Source organism: Penicillium subrubescens (genome assembly GCF_028828155.1).
Source record: "Penicillium subrubescens strain IBT 31985 chromosome Unknown utg000002l_segment0_segment0, whole genome shotgun sequence".
Taxonomy (NCBI): domain Eukaryota; kingdom Fungi; phylum Ascomycota; class Eurotiomycetes; order Eurotiales; family Aspergillaceae; genus Penicillium; species Penicillium subrubescens.
In genome coordinates, this window is record NW_026643152.1 from 7,891,513 (window position 1) to 7,910,781 (window position 19,269).

A 19,269-nucleotide genomic window follows, 5' to 3' on the forward strand; every position below is an offset into this window, starting at 1 on the left:
CGTAAAGAGAAGGTCGGGGCGGAAAATCAAGGGAGAATCTTGGAGAGCTGGAGCCGATGACATCTCATTGCCTAACTGTACCGCCTGCACCGCCTGCCGACTCCGCAACATCACTCTGTTTCGCAACTCTCCCCGACAATTCCTTTGTCAACCATCCACCATGCCGGTAAGATCGGATTACTTTTGGGTATAACCCCTCTTTATTTAATCCAGTACTAAACTCCCTAATTCAGGCATACCACTCCATCTTCCTAGAGGACCGCGATGTCCCCGTGATAGGTACGCTGCCCCGCCGACAGCTGTCCCCTCCATGCGACACTCAACAACACCCGCGGAGCAATATGAATTGACTGTCTATGCTATAGGGAATTTCCCTATCCTGCCTTTGCGAACTCGGACTCGTGGTCCCGCATACACTCTGCCCGCACTAACCCCCAATACCCTCGATGTGGACGTCACCCCCGAGAGCGAATCCTACGATTGCGTCGATGAGATCCTGTCCCTCTTCCGCGCAAATGTACTGTTCCGCAACTTTGAGATCAATGGCCCCGCCGACCGCATGCTCATTTATGGAACCCTCTTCATCAGCGAGTGTCTCGGCAAGGTCAAGCCTACGATGAATGCCCGGGAGGCTGAGAAGGTAGATGCTGGAAGCTTTGGTCGCATCTTGTATTGGAGCTATCACTGACATGCGAGTGATCTAGGCCCTGATCAATGCCGCTCTTGACAGCTTTGCCATCCCCGGCGATGTGTCTTTCCCGTTGAACCAGGCCTTCGAGCCCCCACGCGACCGCCAGGATGCGGAGAGCCTGCGGGCGTATGTGAACCAATGGCCCCCGTGAAATATATCCAACAACCAGTTGCTGATAAAAATTTGAATAGATACATCTCGCAGGTTCGACAGGAGATCGCCGTCCGGCTACACGCTAGATTATACCCTGGTGGAGAGGGACCGTCGAAGGTAGGTTCCAGGCAACAACAAGCCTCCTGGTTGAGACTATACTAACATTTCTACAGTTCTGGCTTAGCTTTACAAAGAGAAAGTTCATGGGAAAGAGTCTGTAGTGTGGCAAAGTGATTGTATATTGTTTCATGAATTTCAGCGCATCAATCGATCTTTTTTGGCTACGCGGCGTCATCATGTTGCGATCCCTCGTAGCTACTGGTGCCGATATCCAAGCAACCATGCTTCTTTTACTAGTCATTTTTTGCCAGGTCCAACCGCCAATCTCTCAAAAAAATATCCGATCTTTCAACCGCTATGGTAGATTCGCCGCAGTTAACTTCTAGATCTACGAGTGCCGTCTCTGATGATGTACTGAAAATATATTCTGGGGCCAACACCCGATGAATCATTATATTCGTACACATTTTAAAGTCTACCCGATGCTAATATTTAACTTGTCATCTCCACATCTCGATCACTGACAGGCGTCGAGGTGGTTTCTACCTTGCGCTTCTTCCGGAATGTACCAGCTGCCTGAATACTGGCCTCGGCGGGGATGACATGAACGCCGTGGAAGAGGTAGCCCTCTGCTCCGCCACGTCCGGTCATGAGGGGATGCGTTCGACCGGGCAGGACTTGCCAGACACGCACGCGGGTGGTGTGTAGGGTTGGGGGCAAGAGTCGGGTGGGATCGAGAGGGAACTCCTCGAAGAGCGGGGCCAAGTTCACGGTCTCCCCGGGGGCTTTCTGCACCTCGAGGTCCCGTTTGCGATTGATGAATGCCGTCCGGCGGGCAGTTGAATATAGATCCATGAGCTCGGTGAGAGGTTCAATCGTGGGAGAGTAAATTGCAACTGCGGCAGATCCAGAGAGGAGCGGGACAGCGTGCTTCAGGATGCCTGCGGGCTCCAGCAGAGTAGCAGCGATTAGACCGTCAAAGCCACCCGCACGAGCTTCATCTGTGACAGCACGGAACTTCTCCCAGCGGTTACGCTTGAAGTAGTAAGCCGTGCGTTTGCTGGCCTTCAACTCAGCCAGCTCTTCCGCGGATAATGCAGGAGGTTCATTGGAAAGGATGGGATCGGCTGAGGGATCCACAAGCTGCAACCATGACATAGTCTTAAGATGGGTGTGAAGAGGATGCGATTCATCGGGAGTGTTGATATCGTAGCCAAAGTATTTCAGCAACGACAAGTTTGGTTGCGAGTAGGCGTGAATGACGGTGATTGTGTTTCCAGACGCAGACATGGGGCGAGGGCGTTTACGCCGGGGCGTTGAGGTTGTAGACTTTTTCTCTGTGTTCTCTTCTTGCGCACCATCGGTCGACTCTAGTTCCTCGTCCTCGTTTTCAGGGTACAGAATTCCCATCCGCTCGGCCATTGCAGCGACGACAAGGCCACCTGTTTCGTCGACCACGAAGTACCGACCATTCGGCTTGATCGTAGGAATCGCATCCAAAGTTGATTCACCACCATGATGCACATTACCCAAACAGCCGAGCAGGCCCACATGCTCATCGCGCAATTCCATCGTTCGCTGTGCATCGCGTTGGTCGAGGAAGTAGTTGGCGAGAAAGCTGACGTCCAACGGCAGAACCGTGAACCTGCGAATGTACTTCTTGCGCTTACGCAATGTATATTTGGCGAGTGAGAAAGCGGTCTTCTTATCCAGGTTGGCGTGAGACTCGAGAATCTTTGCGACAATATCCTTGCCCGCTCCACTGGCCTCCTTCTTCAACTCCTCAATTTCCTGGGTCGTCAATTTTTGGGTCGAGGCATCGTCGACAATGGTACGATTTGTGCGCATGGGTGTGCCTGCCCCCGAGTCTCCCTCCTCGCCTTCGCCATCTGCTTCAGCTTCCTCAATGAGGTGTTCGGCATGTAGCTCTTCGGCGGGGACCACGCGTAGCTGGTAGCCATCACTCTGAGGTGCGTCGAGGATCTCGAATGTCAAGAAGAAGGGACGGCCAATAACCTGGTTCGCGGCGAAGCTGCCATAACGGCCTAATTGTACTATACTGTAGGTCGAAAGTCAGGCCTGTCTGCATATGTCATATTGGAGAAGCCGCAAGCAGGTGACATACGTATTCGGGACCAGCTTGACAATGCGCGTCTGATCAGACGGCAGCTGGATGACCGCAAACTGATTCGGACGAATGGAGGAATGCATGGTGAGAGAGCCCGAAAACCCGACTGGTTGAAGAAGCGACCTGAACAATCGCAGCGTTGAAGCTCCAAAAAACGGACTCCGGCGACTTTTTTTGAGGTTGTGAGCCAATCAGCGGTGGTCTTGATTAGAAGGCGGGGAGGAGCCGGAGGAACAGTTGATCCGTTCCAGATAATAGCTCATTACATAAGCCTGGGCTTGGACCAGCCCGTGATCCAGTAATAAAACCGTATGATATTGTAACTCGAGGACCCGATGCCCCAGCTCCACGACCAATGTTCAGAATCATCTTATCAGTCACAAGTTGAACGATAGACTAAAAAATGATACCTAAGCTATCATGAAAGACGATTTAAATAAAACTTAGAAAGACCTTTCAAAAATCAAGCAGTGGAAGCATATCTGTACTCCCTCCTACTGCGCCTCGATACACAGTCGGGGGTAATACGAATACGATGGCCCCACGCATGGTTGATCGCTGGAATGTGGGTGCCTATGAGGAGCCACACTGTGATATCATCGCCACTAACGCGGAGAGCGGAGGTTGGGCTCGGTCATTCTCAGCCAACCCCAGTGCTTCAGCCGCCTCTTTTGTCGATTTCTCGGGCGTGCAAGGCAGTCTTCATCCGAGTGTAATGGATGATCTGCCCGGGACTTGCACGTGTCTTTATTTTTGGCATCGCTAAAGCTTCTGGCGCCCTGTTGCCTGGTACCTCTCGAGGGTTTCGAATTGCCACGACGACAGTTCCTGTACGTATATCTTCCGACCAGGGATACCAATATAGTTCTGCGCCCCCAATTTATCATCATACTTCTTCATGGTGCTCCGAAAACCTCCCCCACCGCGTTTGGAGAACCTTCACCAGTGGAATGCTCATCCAGCCTCCCCAACGTCCCCCTCGACATCCTCCCCTTCGAAGCGCCGGGCCCTCAATCGAGCTCCTTCTGAGGATCCTATCTACTCTCCGGATCTCAATACATCCCCGGCATTTGACCTGATGCCGCTCGAAGAAGCTCAGAGGTCCCCGGTCGGCTCTCCAACCAGCCATCCGCCAAATCCTTGGACCGAGAGCTTTGGAGACCGGGCCAAGCACGAATATACAGAGGCTGAAGATCGGAGACAATGGATCCCGCCAGCGCTGCAAACGGCCTCATATGCGGCGGAAAACGGCTGGCACCAAGCACCACAGCCGGTTCCGCCAGCTCACAACGGCTCAACTGGGGAGGTTCCCGTACAGCTACAATCAAACAACCCATTTCTGAAGCCACGCTCGGTTGATACAAGGCAGAACTCGACAGACTCCAAGCATTGGAATGATCGACATTCTCATGCTTCAGCCAGTAGTGACCCTCTTAGCCAAAGTACGATTGATTAGCCTCGCCTTACTTCCTTTTTCAAGTCCATGCTGACCCGTTCTAGCCGGGGGATATATTCCTATGACTGCCCGCCTCTCTTTACTGGACTCTTCGGAGCAACAGGAGTCTCCATGGGCTGATCACGAACGAAGTCACGAACCTTCTCTCGAACCGTTTCACGAACCTTTTCACAACCCTTCTTACAACACTTCTCACGAACCTTCTCACGAACCTTCTCACGCCGGTACCCGTCCACTTTCGGTGGACCCGCCCCACGACCCATCCCCGTGGGGATCACAGCATTCGATCAAGATATCAGCGCCTCAAGAGATTTACCTTCCGGATGGCCAATCTAATCCCTACGCACCCGCTTTGGTGGCTGACGGCCCGGCGAATGACTCTTTTGGACTACAGCCGCCACATACCTCGGGCAGACTTGGTTCAGATGCTGGTTTCAATACTCCCTCTATGATCTCCACGGCGACATCCGCAACTTCACATGAATTGATCGACTTGGAAGTTCCGAGCAGCGCATTAGGAGTGGGGATGGGATCTCAGCAGGGCACATCATCCGTGTACTCGGAGGAGATTGAAGGGAACGGCGGAAAGTCACTGCTGGACTCGCGATTGCCGTCGACGGGAGAAGTACCCCGTCTGCCACCAAGAGATGTTACGCTTCCACCACTTCCGAGCAGGAAGCTGTCACCCGTTGAAGCCGCTAGGCAGCAGGAGCAGCGAGCAGAAACTTATTCGATTCGCCAAATCAACTGGACCAATCGAGAGGGGATCTTGCTGCAATCGCCAATCCTAGTCCAAAACAAAAATGGACCCTGCCCTCTGCTTGCTCTAATTAACGCCCTGGTATTGCGCGCCGATGATCCAACTGCACAACCGCCCATCGTGAGAGCATTGAAGACCCGCGAGCAAATTTCGCTGGGGTTGTTGATTGAGGCTCTATTCGAGGAGCTGACTACCTGTCTGGGCCCAAACGACGAGTTCCCGGATATCGAGGCCCTTACTCAATTTCTCACCATGTTGCATACTGGCATGAATGTTAATCCTCGTCTGACCTTGGTAAGTGTAACAGCTATATCAATACTCATAAGATAGCTAACACAGAAGTAGGAAACCGTGGAATCTCTTGGCACTTTTCTTCAGACTCCAGACCTTCGCTCATACAGCACATTCGGAGTACCACTTATTCACGGCTGGCTCGCATCGTGGTCAAGCCCCGAGCATGCTGCCATGGCCCGGATCGCTCAGTTCCATGAGGATATCCAATTATTGCCTTTTCGCAAGCAAGACTTCGAGGATCGCATTATGCGCGGGGAACCTTTAAGTCCGGAAGAAGAGCAAAACATGGCAGACATCCAGGCCATTGAGAATTTCGTGGAAATTGAAAACGCGACACAACTAAGTCCATTTGGATTGACGCAATTGTCAACACGACTGGCGCCAGGGTCTGTCTCTATACTCTTCCGCAACGATCACTTTTCTACTCTCTACAAACACCCGCAATCTCATCAGCTATTCACCTTGGTCACCGATGCTGGCTACGCGAACCATGCGGAGGTTGTGTGGGAATCTCTAGTCGATGTGACAGGGTTCAACTCGGAATTCCTCGCAGGCGACTTCCGTGCTGTTGGTCACGGTCCCTCCAGCTCGGCGGGTCCAACGAGTCCTGCTGGTCCGCGCGTGTCGAGTGCCATTGATACACAATCTAACAACGAAGCGACTCAAGGCCCATTGTCACCGCAAGAACAGAGTGACGCTGATTATGCCTACGCGCTCTCGCTTCAGTTCCAGGAGGAGGAACAGCGAGAACGTACTGAAAGTCAACAAAACAGTGACAATGGCCCTGGAAGTGGTACCGGGCCTGGACGCGGTACCGGCCCTGGAAATGGGACTGGCCCTGGAAATAGGACTGGCCCTGGAAGTGGTACAAGCCCTATTAATCGCAACTCGGTCCCCGTTCGCTTGACTGGGCCTGCAGCTCGCATGGATCATCCGCCTGCTCGGAGCTCAAGCACCGGCCTCAGGACTCGGCCGCCGCAGGGCAATGCGGATGCTGATGATCCTAACGCTCCTCCTCCTCCCTACGAACAAAGTTCTAGCGGCCCGCGATATTCACCTCCCGGAAGGCCGACTTTTGATGACATTCAGACCGATTTCCATACGGTGAATAATCGAAACTCCCGGAATCGATATTCGCAGCCGGCATTAAATACGAACCGGTACAGTAACGACCGGAGCAGAAACAAAGATTGCATCATGATGTGAATGGCTGATTTTTTAAGCGAGCAATTATGGTTTCCCTGTCTCTATTCCCCTTTCGTACATGGCTACGATGATGCAATAACGAATGAATGAAACGAAGAAATGGGCAACGAGATGTACCTATAGACGAAGATGCAGCGTACTCGAAGCGAAATTTTGGCTTTTCCCCATGTCTAAGGATTACTATGTGTTGATACTATAATTCCTTTATTTCTTATTTCTTATTTCTCCACGGCATCGTAGAAACCAACACGGACCTCCTCCGCGTAGTTTGTGCCTGGCGAAGAACGGAGATGAAGGCCCGGAGAAGTGGAGAAGCGGGGAAATGGCAACATCCTGCAGAATTCCTCGTGTCTTGCAGGGAACAGGGGCGTTTCGTCACGGCGATTCAATCAGAATTGGGAAATGAAGGGGATCTTCCAGCGGGGTCTCATTGGAGGATTTTTGCAGCGCCAGTGTCGTATGCTGAGCCAAGCCACTGGCTCGTAGTTAGCCCGTTTCCCTTTAGAAATTAGCATTGAGACAGGGTCCTCGGGTCATAATTAATATTCACTGATTTGTTACTTCAATTCTTCTGGCGATATACCCCTACCATGCCTCGTACCTATAGTGTCCCCGGACTTGACTCCTAAACTAGCCGCAGTATGGTATGGCGCCTCATATATTAGGTGCTTAAGTATGAGCGGAGTCGAGCCCTTGTCCTTAGTGTTATTAGCCTAATACCCGACGGAGGCATACAAGCCAAATCCGTGTTTCTGTTACCACAAAAACTGGGTATAAATACGCCAGATCGGCATCACTACGGCAAGATCTGGTGCGGATCACGACCAAGTCTCTTCATTAGTTATCATACGGCTGTGTAATACTTCGTCATGTATAGCCCGCGTGTGATAGCCCTGGTGGCATTTATTGGGTCTGTCAATGCCCAAGTAGCAGGCTACGGGCAATGTAGGTTATTTCTCTTCGGGTTGGGCAACTGCATCAGGAACTAATTGGAATATAGGTGGTGGGAGTGGCTACTCGGGAAGCACGACGTGCACATCGGGCTTTTACTGTACCTCGCAGAATCCTTGTAAGATTATTTTGGGAGATCACTATGTGGACTCATCTCACAATTTCATAGGGTATTACCAGTGTATTCCAGGAACAGCAACTACTAGCGCAACAAGTACGTCAAAGGCAACTGTCACGACTACGACTATAACTTCTAGCTCTACCAGCACCTCTACAACACTCAAGACTACTACTACGGCTCAGACAGCGACAAAAACATCTACTTCCACTGGGGCGGCCACCTGCACTGGCACATTCAGTGCGATCTCGGCATCTGATTTCGTGGCGAAGCTTCATCCCGGTTGGAATCTAGGAAACACTCTCGACGCAACGCCAAACGAAGGGTCCTGGAATAATGCTCCCGTGGCAGCCTCTACATTCAGTGCTGTGCAAAAGGCTGGATTTAAGAGTGTTCGAATTCCAGGTAAGCTATCTGTCGAGCCATATCAGATTTTGTCTAGGTACTGATGAGACACAGTTACCTACGCGTATCACTTCACTGGAAGTTCGCCTGACTGGACTATTGATCCGACCTGGCTGGAGAGAGTCTCTGAGGTAGTTGACATGGTCACTTCATTGGGACTATATGCCATTGTGGATGCCCATCACGGTAAGCCCAATCTAAATACACCTTTCCTCGTTCGGGGACTGACGATTATCTAGATTCCTGGATCTGGGCCGATGTAACTGCCTCCGGTGCCAACTTGACCATGATCGAAGAAAAGTTCTACCGACTGTGGTATCAAGTTGGAACTAAATTGGCTTGCAAGTCCAGCCTTGTTGCCTTTGAACCAATTAACGAACCACCTTGCAACACTGCAACCGATGCCGCTGAGATCAACAAGCTCAACAAGATCTTCCTTCAGGCCATTAATGATGCAGGTGGCTTTAACCCCCAAAGAGTTGTGACTCTTGTAGGTGGTGGTGAGGATAGTGTTAAGACTTCGCAATGGTTTGTTGCGCCGACAGGGTTCTCGAACCCATACGCCATTCAGTTCCACTATTATAGTCCTTGTAAGTACAGGGAAATCCTTGACGGTTTGACTAGGCGAACTGACTCTTTTCAGATGACTTCATCTTCAGCGCATGGTAAATATTGGATTGAATCAACAAGGAAGCTATGGAAACTGACATCTTCCAGGGGCAAGACTATCTGGGGATCTGATACTGACAAGGCCGCCGTGACGACGGACTTCACATTGATTCGCAACAACTTCACAAATATTCCCATCCTGATCGGCGAATACGATGCTTCACCAACCAACACCGAGCCTGCTGCCCGCTGGAAGTATACGGACCATCTCATTCGAACTGCTCTTGGCCTCAACTTTGCCTGTGTTCTTTGGGACAACGGTCTAGACCATCTTGATCGAAACGCAGGCACCTGGCGCGACCCCAACTCGATCTCAATGATCACAAAATCCACTGCGTCCACGGCAAACAGCTTGCCTGACAGCACTGAAGACTCATCCGCGACATCTCAGTGGTCCTCAGCCTACATTTTCCATCAATATGGAACCAGCGTGGTAGCACAGAGTCTTCCATTCATCTTCAACGGCAACACACTTACTTCAATCAGCGACTCGACAGGCTCGACTTTGACATCGGGTACAGACTACTCTGTCTCGGGCGCTAACATTACTTTCTCTGCTTCTTATCTTTCCAAGAAACTCAGCGCGACAACTGCACCAGGCGTCATTGCTAATCTCACCTTGACTTTCTCCGGTGGTCGATCATCGCCTGTTGTCCAGATTGTGCAGTGGAAGCCGCCGACTCTTTCATCTACCACTGCGATTGCTTCTTCGGTCTCCGGTTCTGATTTGAGCATTCCTATTACCTGGGGTGGTCTTCCTACTGTCGCGGCTGTCAAGGCATTGACCACTAGTGGCGTTTACTTGGTAGATACTTGGACTGTCTACCTAGGCCCATTGCAGCAGGCTAGAGCAGTAAGTTAGACATCCAGATTATCCACTCGTATTTCCACTAACATTTATGTACCACAACAGACCTACAGCAGCCAATACAACTGGGACTCATCCCATGTGATCATCACCTCTTCTGCAATCAGCTCTGTGATCTCGGCAGGAGTGTCCACCGTGTTCACATTCGAGTTCTATCCCCGTGTTGCAGGTGGTGTCAATGCTGTCAACTTTACCTTGACCGTATAGTTTTCTCATGAGCGATGACCAGTGTTAGGAATTATTTACTTATTGATTGTCTGAGAAATATCCTGATATCGAAATATTAACGCCGTGAATCACGTAATATCGCCAGCCGACGAATCCAAAAAGCCAACATAGTCACGCCGTAAGATCGTACTGTACAAAAATAGCCAAATTACACCTGATTAATCGTCACATCATGATTCTCCTGGCAGAACCAAGCCAGAGAAAAAAAAATTGAAAGCAAACCTCATTAGTACAACGTCTTCAACTCTCTCAGTGGAAGTTCAGGGTCATATTTGTCCCAGACAATCTTGTTCTTCTCGTTCAAGTGGGCACCGTCATCCGTGATGTTAATGTTAGGGTCCGTCTCCATAACTTCGTGTCGACTGAAGCCCCACCGATCACGCGGGATCCAAAGCGTTGGTGGTGGAGATGCGACGCACGGCTCAAAGTATGCGGTGCGAAGTTCTTCCGCGGTATATTCGACCGGGGCTACATTCTTGCGCACCTTTCGACGCAGTGCGCTGTAGTCCTTGTAGACATTCGGATGGAACCAGGACCAGAATGCCATGACACGCGAGCGGCGTTGCTCATTGATCTCGGCAACGGCGTCTTCTTTCTCTTGGAGAAGATCCTCCTCTGCATCTAGAGAGCGTGGGAGGAACGTGTTGAGCGGTGACAGAGCTTCGTTGAGAGATAGGTGGGATAGAACGGTGGCAATCAGGTAGAGCACCATGATGATCAGAGGTCCAATGGCAGCTTTAATTGCAAATAGACCGATCATACAGATCTCAGCCAGGTAGATACCGGTCAACAGGTGTTGGAGTGCGCGCGGATAAACGAGACCCTTCGTGTCGATCTTAATGTCGTAGACAAAAAGGAAGTTGTAACGGTACGCTTGGTATACAAGGTACAACCCAACGAAAGCAAAGCCCAGAATCAAGGGGGAGATACAGGAATATGTTAAAGCTGAATGATAATTAGCCAATGCGAATTTGAAGGAGTGAAGACCTCTTACCAATCACACCCATATTCGTGAACACGGGGAAAACGTTACCCCAGCTCAAACTACCGAGCTCGGCCCATCGTTTGAACAGGCGACGCGGGGAGTAGGCGAAAAAGGTAGTCACGAATTTGAACAGAAGAGCACTGACAATCTGCACGAGAGCCATGGAGCTCATACTCAGTCCCTGGAGCAGGAAGTAGGAAATGTAGAAGTTGGTGGCTTTAGGCAGATTCTGAGCCAAAAGATCCTTTGCTGAAAGAGGGTTCTTGATAATCTGCGCCGTAGCAGCAGATGCAGCAGAGGTCAAGGTCGTCACCAAGAACACTTGCACGACTTGAAAGACGAAATGAGCACTCTGGGTGAAGAGTTCAACGCGAGCCAATGATGGCACTCCAGCGCGCCGAGCACAGACTGGATGAAGAAGTTAGAATGCAATATTGACACAGTGATAGCAGGATAATACTTACTTCGACAGATAATCGGAACCAGCGACATCAGAGCCACAAGTGCAGCAGAGGGGAGAAGACCCTCAATTGCACCTTTGATAAAATCTGGAAGCTTCAGAATGAACTTCAAAGGTGGAATAATATTAGACAGATAGGTGATGTTCGAAATGGTTCCGACAAGGGCAGCTGGGAACGACCAAAAGATGACCAATGCCGCAAGTCCTCCTTGGACGGCGAACTTGCGGATAATACGCTGCCACCAGCTCAGATTCAGCGCTGACCAGACAACGTCCCCTGGAGCGACTCCGATAAAGCGTGGCGTCATATGGAATGGCTGATGGTGTGAGAGGGTTTGTAGAGCAATCTGGGCGTCTGCTTGCGAACCGAATTCAACGAACATCGCAGAGAGCTTCTTGGCGTCGCCGTCCTGATGCTTCCTTTGGAGAACCTCTACTTCTTTTGTCACTCTCACAAGCTGTTCGCGGTACCAGCGAATCGAATCAACTTTCTTGCCGAACAGGAATTTCAGACGGTGCGTCGGGCGTTTGACTTTATGGGACCACGCTGGGTTGCTCGACTCGCAGTCGAGACATGTGTCGGAAGAGAATTCGCCGTTTGTCAATGCTTTTTGGCGGATTTTGTTTGCCCGCCGAATAAGTTTTGTCTCTGCTGTTTCCAGTCTGAAGGCCAGTTTATCCCGCTCATCCACCAGCTTCTTGAGTTTCTTGCAGTCTGATGTAATCCAGATGCGAGTGATTGTGTCGCCAAATACCTGCCGCAGTTTCTTCTCATTCTTATACGCATCAGGCACTGACATGAATAGAACTGTCCTGGAAGAGATCCGGGTAGCGTAGGCGGGGGAGTTGAGGTATGCCTGGCGAAGATTTGCATAGTAGAGGCTTTCACGAGTCACGACGTAAAACACAAATGCTGGCCTCAAATTAGGAAAGCTCAATGAAGGTGAGATGCAAATACTTACTGAAGTAGATCAATGCGACAACGGTATTTGCATAATACTTGGTTGGGTTTGCAACGTTGCTGAAGCTCAAGAGGTCTAGCTGAGTATTCCCATTCCCACCCGTCGCATGTATCGGTAGAAGAATAGGCCATGTAATTAAACAACCAAAGGCACATATCGCGCACAAGACGCGCAAGAATCGCAGAAATAGATAACCATCGAGCGAAGAATGGTGCATTACATGGTTGTCTTCAATCTTCAAGAATGTGCCAAACCAGTTGACCCAACCCGTTGGCAGTTCAGGGCTCCGTTGATGCTCATGAATATCGGGTAGGTGGGATCGCGGTGCGTACCAGCGACGCTGAGTTCGGCGAAAGATTAGAAAGAGTCCGAACCAGAATGCTGCATATATCAATGCCGGCAGCAAGGTCATCATCAAGGCCGAGGCCGATGAGCCGCCTCCTCCACCAGTGAGACCGCTCGCAATCTCGCTTGAAGTGGACGAGGCATTGCCTCGAGAGGAGCCAACATTGGGATCGTTGTTTGGGTCCTGTTCGGATTGGATGAGTCGTTAGCGCTTTCATTGCTTTATTTGCCGGTGAATGGGGATATTCACGTACAATTGACATTCTGGACGGGTACCTGGTGCCTGATCACCCCCGGGGGAGTCGCGACAAGGAGTTGGGGGAGGCACTAATCAAATATGGATGGCGGGACTGGAGACGAGGAAAAAAGCTATGATCCATAATTTCTCCGTCACAAAGCATTGACGGCCCGCCCCTCTCCATTCAGGTGCCTGGCCTGTTAGTCCCGCCTTTTGGACCTGTCACCTCCATTGGAGAGTGGACATAGTTCGGCCTCACGCGTCGACGGTCGCTGATAGGTGCGTCGCATTTCACTAAACCCTCGGAACGCGATAGTTTGTCGATCCCATAGTTTGTGCGCCACACATCTTCGGGTCCGACGCACAGCGCTCAGTGCGCTGCATCGTCCAGGCAGAGACACATTTCATTCCAGCGACTCGATAGGTGCTTCTCTTTTTTTTGTCATTTCAGCCCTACATGATCAGTCTGAATGGCCCGGTACCTGGAAACAAGGCGCCATAAACATCGTGGAGAGCAAAAGCAAAAGAGAGCCACAAGAGGCCTTGTGGGTCCCCGAGGAACCAAACTATCGGAGGGCGGCGCAGTCGATCGTGAATTTAAGGGGCCTGTCTCTCCCTGGAAGCGCATGGACGCCAAGTCTCGACCTAGGATTTGGCATCTCAAGGTGCAGCCCGTGCTTTTGCTCAGTGTGTCCTTGAGAGGCTGTTGACCAATTGGCCTTGAGGGACACACATTGGCATGCTGGAGGTGTGCGAAGTCTTGATGAACACTGGCCAAAGTATGCGCGTCCTGCAGGAAGTAGAAGTGGGCATAGCTGGCGGGGAGGGATGCCAGCCAGTCTTTGTTCAAATCTGAACATTATTGCTCATGTCTCATGGGACAGACAATCATCTTTGTGTAACACTTCTTCTTGTCTAGCCCCCACTAGGGCAGACTCGGTTGACAAGAAGGTTTTCTGACGGCGTCATGGGCGTTGATCCATTCTCCTTCGCCCTTTCCGCACGGTTTCTGACAGCGGTTGACTTCTTGACCAGCTGGATGTAAGGGGTACACATTCTGGCACTTGTGGGACCCGGTCACTCATGCTGCATTGACAGCGATTCGCGGCTAGACACGAGGGGTTGCAACGCATGTTTGCAGTGGGCTGGGGGCATTCTGTCCGATGTTCTGGCCATGACACTGATGGTTGGTAATTGATAGACATCGATTTTTGTGGGTCTGGACACAGATTAAGTGCCTCTGAACCAGATTTGATTTGTGGATGTGCTGCTGTGCTTCCCATTTGTGGAACTGAGTTCCCTGCTTTTATCTCGTCCACGCGCGTGGGTGTGTAACAACGAGGGATCTGCCTTGATGTCATGGTGTAGCACGATGTATGCGCGCAATCTGCGCACAATCTGCGAGCAGGAAGCAAAGGCGTAAGTCTAGATGTTTGGCCGGGTCGATTGCCGGATTGCCAGTGTGGATGGCGGATGCAAAGAACTGGGCAGAACCCACATGAACGTCTGCGATTGTGACTCGATGCGGTCGCATGCATGATTAGAACCCGGCCTGTCTGGGAATTCCCTTGCCGAATAAACCTCTCAGGATTAGATGAGTGAATCGAGGAGGTAGATCGTCGCTGTGCAGTTGGTCTAGAAGAGGGAGGGAAAGGCGCAGAAGCATCATGTTGAGCTTACGCACGTGTTCTAATTTCTTTTCCAGCTACACTACACTACGCTTCATCTGATTATACACAAACTGATCAATCGATTATGTCTATCCTTCATGAATCGCTCGACTCTTTCGATACAGCCGATTGGCCTTCTTCAAAAACGGCCGCAGCTTTCAACAGCATCGCGTCCTCCCACCGCCGACCAACAAGCTGCATTCCAATCGGCAATTGAACTTCTGGCCGATTTGGAAGTCTTTCTGCACGGCCAAATCCGCAAGGTACACTTATTGCAGGATGTCCAGTGACATTAAACGGGGCGGTGTTTGTGGTCACTCCCACTGCAGCCGAGAGCTTCTCCATGATGCTTGATTCAGGCCCGTCACCATCAGCCTGCATCTTGGGGTGTGGCATTGCAACGCTGGGCGCGCAAGGCGTGACGAGAATGTCGACTTGGGTAAATGCGTGATCGTAGGCTGCTCGAAGTTCAAAGACTTTGCGGTGGGCCTTGGCTTCCACGCTGGGACCAAACTGTTCTTGAAGAAATGGTCCAGACAGCATGACATTCATCGCAGCCGGGTTGGTCGCGGTGAGCAGCTCGTACATTCGCTGATCCGGTGGCCATCGTGCTTGAATGTGTGGTGGCAGGAAAGACAAGTGTCCAGATGTCTTCCCCTGGCAGGCCCATTCAGACATGCTCATTCTCGTGGCTGCAGTCCATATGAGGCTGCCCTCGAGGTGCATAGGAACGGAAATATCCATCATCTCAGCCCCTGCGGCAGCAAAGAATGACCTGGCAGATCTAAGGACCATCTCTCGAACTTCCTGGGACAGACCTGGGACCTCGAATGATTCTGTCAACAAGCCAATCTTCATCCCAGAGCCAATTCGTTCGCCATCTTTCAGGTTGCGATTCCGGAACTCTGTCAGAATTCGGGGGTAGTTTTGCACTTGATCTTGCAACGGAGACTCGGGGGTCATTCGTGGATCAATCCCATCATATCCAGCCATCACTTGCAGCAACAAGGCAATATCGTCTAGGTTGGCCGCCAGAGGCCCTAGGTGGTCTATCATGGGCGCCAATGAAACTGCACCGGTATAGGGAACCAGGCCATACGTTGGCTTCAGTCCGTAAATGCCACTATAGGACGCTGGATTACGGACCGATCCAGCTTGATCCCCACCAATCGCAATATCCACTGTTTCTCCAAAGCACTGGCCGGTTCTGCGGTGTATAACAGTTGCCGCAACAAGCGCGGCAGATCCGCTGCTACTTCCGCCAGCAGTATAGCCAGGGGCCAAGGCATTATGCACTGGACCACTGGCAGCGCTGAAGGAGAGCGGCGAGGCACAATAGTTCTCGCAAGTGGAAGATCCTTTGATGATTGCACCCGCCGCAAGTATTCGTGAGACCACAGATGCATCGATGGGTGAAACCGGGAGATTTCCATCTTTGCAAAGCAGCTCTGTAAACGTGCCCACGGTGGTTGGCTGCCCCCCGACGGAGATATTGTCTTTGATCACGATCGTTTTGCCACGAAGTAAGTTGCTGGTCGGCTCTGCCGCGATCAGTTCGCAACGGTATCTCCAAGCATTCAAAGGATTTTCCTCCTTGCGGGGCTCCCAGTAAATACGTGGTTTCGTTGTTGCGAGAGGAGATAATGCAGGGTGAATGTAGTCGTTACTGCTTTGAATGCGTTTCATTACAGCCTCGGCCGACTGGAGCAGGTGCAAGTAGGCCTCTGTCTCTTGGCCATCTGGGATTTTGATACCAAGCTTGGCCGCTGCATTTTGCAGATGCTCAACCGATATACTGGACCTACATGATTTAGTCATGCTGGATAAACTATGGAGTTGTCAATCACTTACAGGTTGGGATCCGCCAGGAATGCTACCGACATCGTGAATATCTATGAGCGAGGAGGATTACAGGAGCGCTATGAATCAGTTATAAATATAATAGTATAATGGGATGACCATGGAACGTATGATTGATACCATACACTAGAAATAAGGCTGATAATACAGAACGGATGAACAAGCTGGCCAGCATCGGAGGTGCCGCTCTGTTCGACGATAGGTCGTGCGGGGTCTCCGATGACAATGTTACACTAGAAGAGAGCCACAGGAAGAAACTCAGAGGAGTACAGTATGAGTGTGTTAGATTCTTTTCTAAAAGCAAATATGAAATCAAGCTACCTTATACAGTTTTCGGATCATTCCTGCCCATTTGCTAACAAGATCCGGCCACCATCTACACATAATGGGACACCATCCACGTATGCGTAATCAAGTGTCATAATTAGTATCGCACGAGAATCAATACAGGCCGTGGCACACATAAAGAAGTAAACATCCCATCATATGCTATGAAGAATCCTAAAGGGAATACTCCGGCTTTACGCACGAGACATAGGATCGTACTCACTATTTCTTCGGAGTGCTTTGCTGGAACCCTATCGAACAGCTCGCTAAAGATATTTCCTTCGACACCGACGCTAGGGATAACTTAGTAGAACGTTTGAATCAGTTATTAGCCAAAATATACATGATACTACTATATCATTAAGTTAAGATAAATACATTCTATGCCAGGTTTTACACACCCCTCACGGTCATATCAAATGAACCATTATTGCACTGCAATTAGGCCTGCTTGATTTGACCCTCGGGTCCATCACCTATTTCAGTGGCGTGAGAGGGAACCTGTCTCACGGCGCCAATCTCTTCGACTTCGAAGGGCATGATCAGATTAAGAAGCATGGCAACACTATGCCAAAAATTAGTTTATCACAGGCAGTAGAGTATATCCCCAGGGTTAAGAGAAAACTTACAAAGCAGTAACAGCAAATCCTGTTTCCAGAACCAGCTCGATCGCATTTTCAAAGCCCTCCAGGTCCTTGTTATTGGTGGCTGCAAAAACGTGAGAGAACCAAGTAGGCACTAGAGTCGCACCGTACCCGAGAGCCATCGAGGCTGTCAGGATAAAGCGGTTACGGCGGTTGAAAGGCACCTTGGACACGATAGCCTGACCACTAATCACCACCGAGGCGAAGAGGAATGTCTTCATGCCGCCCATGACAGGGTTCGGAATGGCAACGATAGCGGCGGCAAACTTCGCGAAAATGCCTGCGATGATCAGGAATAAACAGCAGCAATATCCAGCCGTTCGGTTGGCACAGCGTGTCAAGGCGATGACTCCGTTATTTTGGGCAAAGGTTGTCATGGGCGTCATAGTCGCAAGTGCAGCAAAAATGGAGTTCAATCCGTCCGCAAGCACAGCACCCTGAAGACGAGACTCGAAAACCTCGCCTTCCACTTCCAGGCGAGAGACATCACAAGTTGCTGTCACATCTCCGATACATTCACAGGCGCAGATAATGAAGACAGCGAGCAGAGGGAGAACCATTGGGCCATATACTGTGAGAGGGAACGTTTTGACCCAAATGAAGGACGCGACGGGGGCCTAGAAATTTTGTCAGTTCCATGAAGCAAATACACTTGAAAGATAGGTCAGCAGTCAAGAAACATACAGCATCAATTCCAGAACGATCAAAGTAGCCACAACCAGCAGCAACGATGCAGCCAACCAACAGTCCAATCACAACGGAGCAGGATCTCATGATCGGAGAACCAATTCTCTCGCAGATAAGAATGGAGACGAATACCAAGAAACCCAGTCCAATGAATTCCGCGCTTCCCCAGGGCATGGCTCGAGGAGCTGTAGCGGAAGGACACAAACCAGTCGTGCATCCAGAGCCTCCAGCCCAATCTTCGAATCCGCTACTGATTAGATTGATTCCAATCAGCATAACGGTGGGACCTGTAACAATGGGCGGGAAGATTTTCTGCATCGTTTTGGGGGGAACAAAAGCGAGAAGGACTTCAATCAAGGCGCAGCAGGCCGAGGTACCCAATAGCGCACCGTATGCTTCAGGGCAAGGGAGTTTAGTGCCGTCATCGGCGACTGGGCAAAATCCATTGGCATACATCTGGCTGAATGCTCCAGAAGCGACGGTTATAATGGCGAAGGAAACTCCCATGACGGAGAGGACGCCACTTCCGATGAAGTACCTAGATTGCATTAGCCCGCCAGGCTTTTGTGAAAAAAAAGTTTGAATCAACCCACGGAGTCTTGTAGATATGGAAGCGTGTAATTTGAACCATTGATAACAGTCCGCAAACGATCAGGGAGGTCGAGACCAGGTATTGTTGCAGGTCAGCTGGTAGGCTCAAGGAGCTAGACAGAATGATAGGAGGGGTGACGACACCCGCCAACATTGCCAGCGCATGTTGTAGGCCCAGAATGAATGCAAGAAGTACCGGTATCTTCTCATTTAACCCGAAAAATGGAGCCGGACGAGGGTCTCTCTTCATGAAAGGGAGGTCGGGGCGGAACAGGAAGCCATAGTCATAGTCGCCAATGAGACCTTCTTTGGTGGTGAATTTCTTTGCAATGCGTCGCACTCGCCGGCCGACCGTCAATTTAGGGTTAGAGTCAGGGACGATCGTGTCGGGTCCATCTGTGGAGTGAATGGAGTTATCCATCTTTTACTTGGCGTGTGGTTGGTTGATGGCGGTCCCGGGGAGCAACTATGTGTCATTCCTTCCTTCTCCAGACTTGAATTCCAGCTCACGAT

The 19,269-nt window shown here is 50.7% G+C and overlaps 7 protein-coding genes across 7 annotated transcripts; 3 read left to right on the top strand and 4 right to left on the bottom strand.

Annotated features, from left to right (window-relative positions):
* Nucleotides 1-160: 160 nt before the first annotated feature.
* N7473_004179 (actin-related protein 2/3 complex subunit 3) lies at nt 161-1,065 on the top strand (the record flags this gene model as incomplete). The annotated part of the gene is made up of 6 exons (XM_057150119.1): nt 161-166; nt 234-279; nt 366-640; nt 705-817; nt 883-961; nt 1,018-1,065. 6 exons carry the CDS (start codon nt 161-163, stop codon nt 1,063-1,065), a joined length of 567 nt encoding a protein of 188 aa, XP_057013773.1.
* A 331-nt stretch (nt 1,066-1,396) lies between these two features.
* trm6 (tRNA 1-methyladenosine methyltransferase subunit GCD10) lies at nt 1,397-3,115 on the bottom strand (the record flags this gene model as incomplete). Its single annotated transcript, XM_057150120.1, has 2 exons — nt 1,397-2,963; nt 3,030-3,115. The coding sequence occupies 2 exons, from the start codon at nt 3,113-3,115 to the stop codon at nt 1,397-1,399; spliced, it is 1,653 nt and encodes a 550-aa protein (XP_057013774.1).
* An 815-nt stretch (nt 3,116-3,930) lies between these two features.
* On the top strand, nt 3,931-6,748 carry N7473_004181 (MINDY family deubiquitinase; the record flags this gene model as incomplete). Its single annotated transcript, XM_057150121.1, has 3 exons — nt 3,931-4,474; nt 4,533-5,542; nt 5,594-6,748. 3 exons carry the CDS (start codon nt 3,931-3,933, stop codon nt 6,746-6,748), a joined length of 2,709 nt encoding a protein of 902 aa, XP_057013775.1.
* An 869-nt stretch (nt 6,749-7,617) lies between these two features.
* Nucleotides 7,618-9,966, top strand: N7473_004182 (putative extracellular endoglucanase; the record flags this gene model as incomplete). The annotated part of the gene is made up of 8 exons (XM_057150122.1): nt 7,618-7,693; nt 7,749-7,817; nt 7,869-8,222; nt 8,277-8,408; nt 8,462-8,812; nt 8,866-8,887; nt 8,940-9,744; nt 9,805-9,966. The coding sequence occupies 8 exons, from the start codon at nt 7,618-7,620 to the stop codon at nt 9,964-9,966; spliced, it is 1,971 nt and encodes a 656-aa protein (XP_057013776.1).
* Nucleotides 9,967-9,989: 23 nt separating this feature from the next.
* N7473_004183 (uncharacterized protein) lies at nt 9,990-13,059 on the bottom strand. The gene is made up of 5 exons (XM_057150123.1): nt 12,994-13,059; nt 12,395-12,923; nt 11,437-12,345; nt 10,982-11,380; nt 9,990-10,932 (listed from the first exon to the last, which is right to left on the bottom strand). Exons 1-5 carry the CDS (start codon nt 13,000-13,002, stop codon nt 10,214-10,216), a joined length of 2,565 nt encoding a protein of 854 aa, XP_057013777.1. The 5' UTR covers nt 13,003-13,059; the 3' UTR covers nt 9,990-10,213.
* A 1,684-nt stretch (nt 13,060-14,743) lies between these two features.
* N7473_004184 (uncharacterized protein) lies at nt 14,744-16,530 on the bottom strand (the record flags this gene model as incomplete). Its single annotated transcript, XM_057150124.1, has 2 exons — nt 14,744-16,448; nt 16,499-16,530. The coding sequence occupies 2 exons, from the start codon at nt 16,528-16,530 to the stop codon at nt 14,744-14,746; spliced, it is 1,737 nt and encodes a 578-aa protein (XP_057013778.1).
* A 745-nt stretch (nt 16,531-17,275) lies between these two features.
* On the bottom strand, nt 17,276-19,177 carry N7473_004185 (nucleobase:cation symporter-2 family protein; the record flags this gene model as incomplete). The annotated part of the gene is made up of 4 exons (XM_057150125.1): nt 17,276-17,399; nt 17,464-18,095; nt 18,163-18,703; nt 18,759-19,177. 4 exons carry the CDS (start codon nt 19,175-19,177, stop codon nt 17,276-17,278), a joined length of 1,716 nt encoding a protein of 571 aa, XP_057013779.1.
* Between the last annotated feature and the right edge of the window lie 92 nt (nt 19,178-19,269).

Excerpts from the sequence above, each read along its gene's own strand:
- N7473_004183 (XM_057150123.1), bottom strand. Across the intron at positions 12,346-12,394 it reads TGTCGCATTGATCTACTTCA|CATTTGTGTTTTACGTCGTG; the intron begins GTAAGTATTTGC and ends ATTTGAGGCCAG. Across the intron at positions 11,381-11,436 it reads GGTTCCGATTATCTGTCGAA|TCTGTGCTCGGCGCGCTGGA; the intron begins GTAAGTATTATC and ends TTCTTCATCCAG.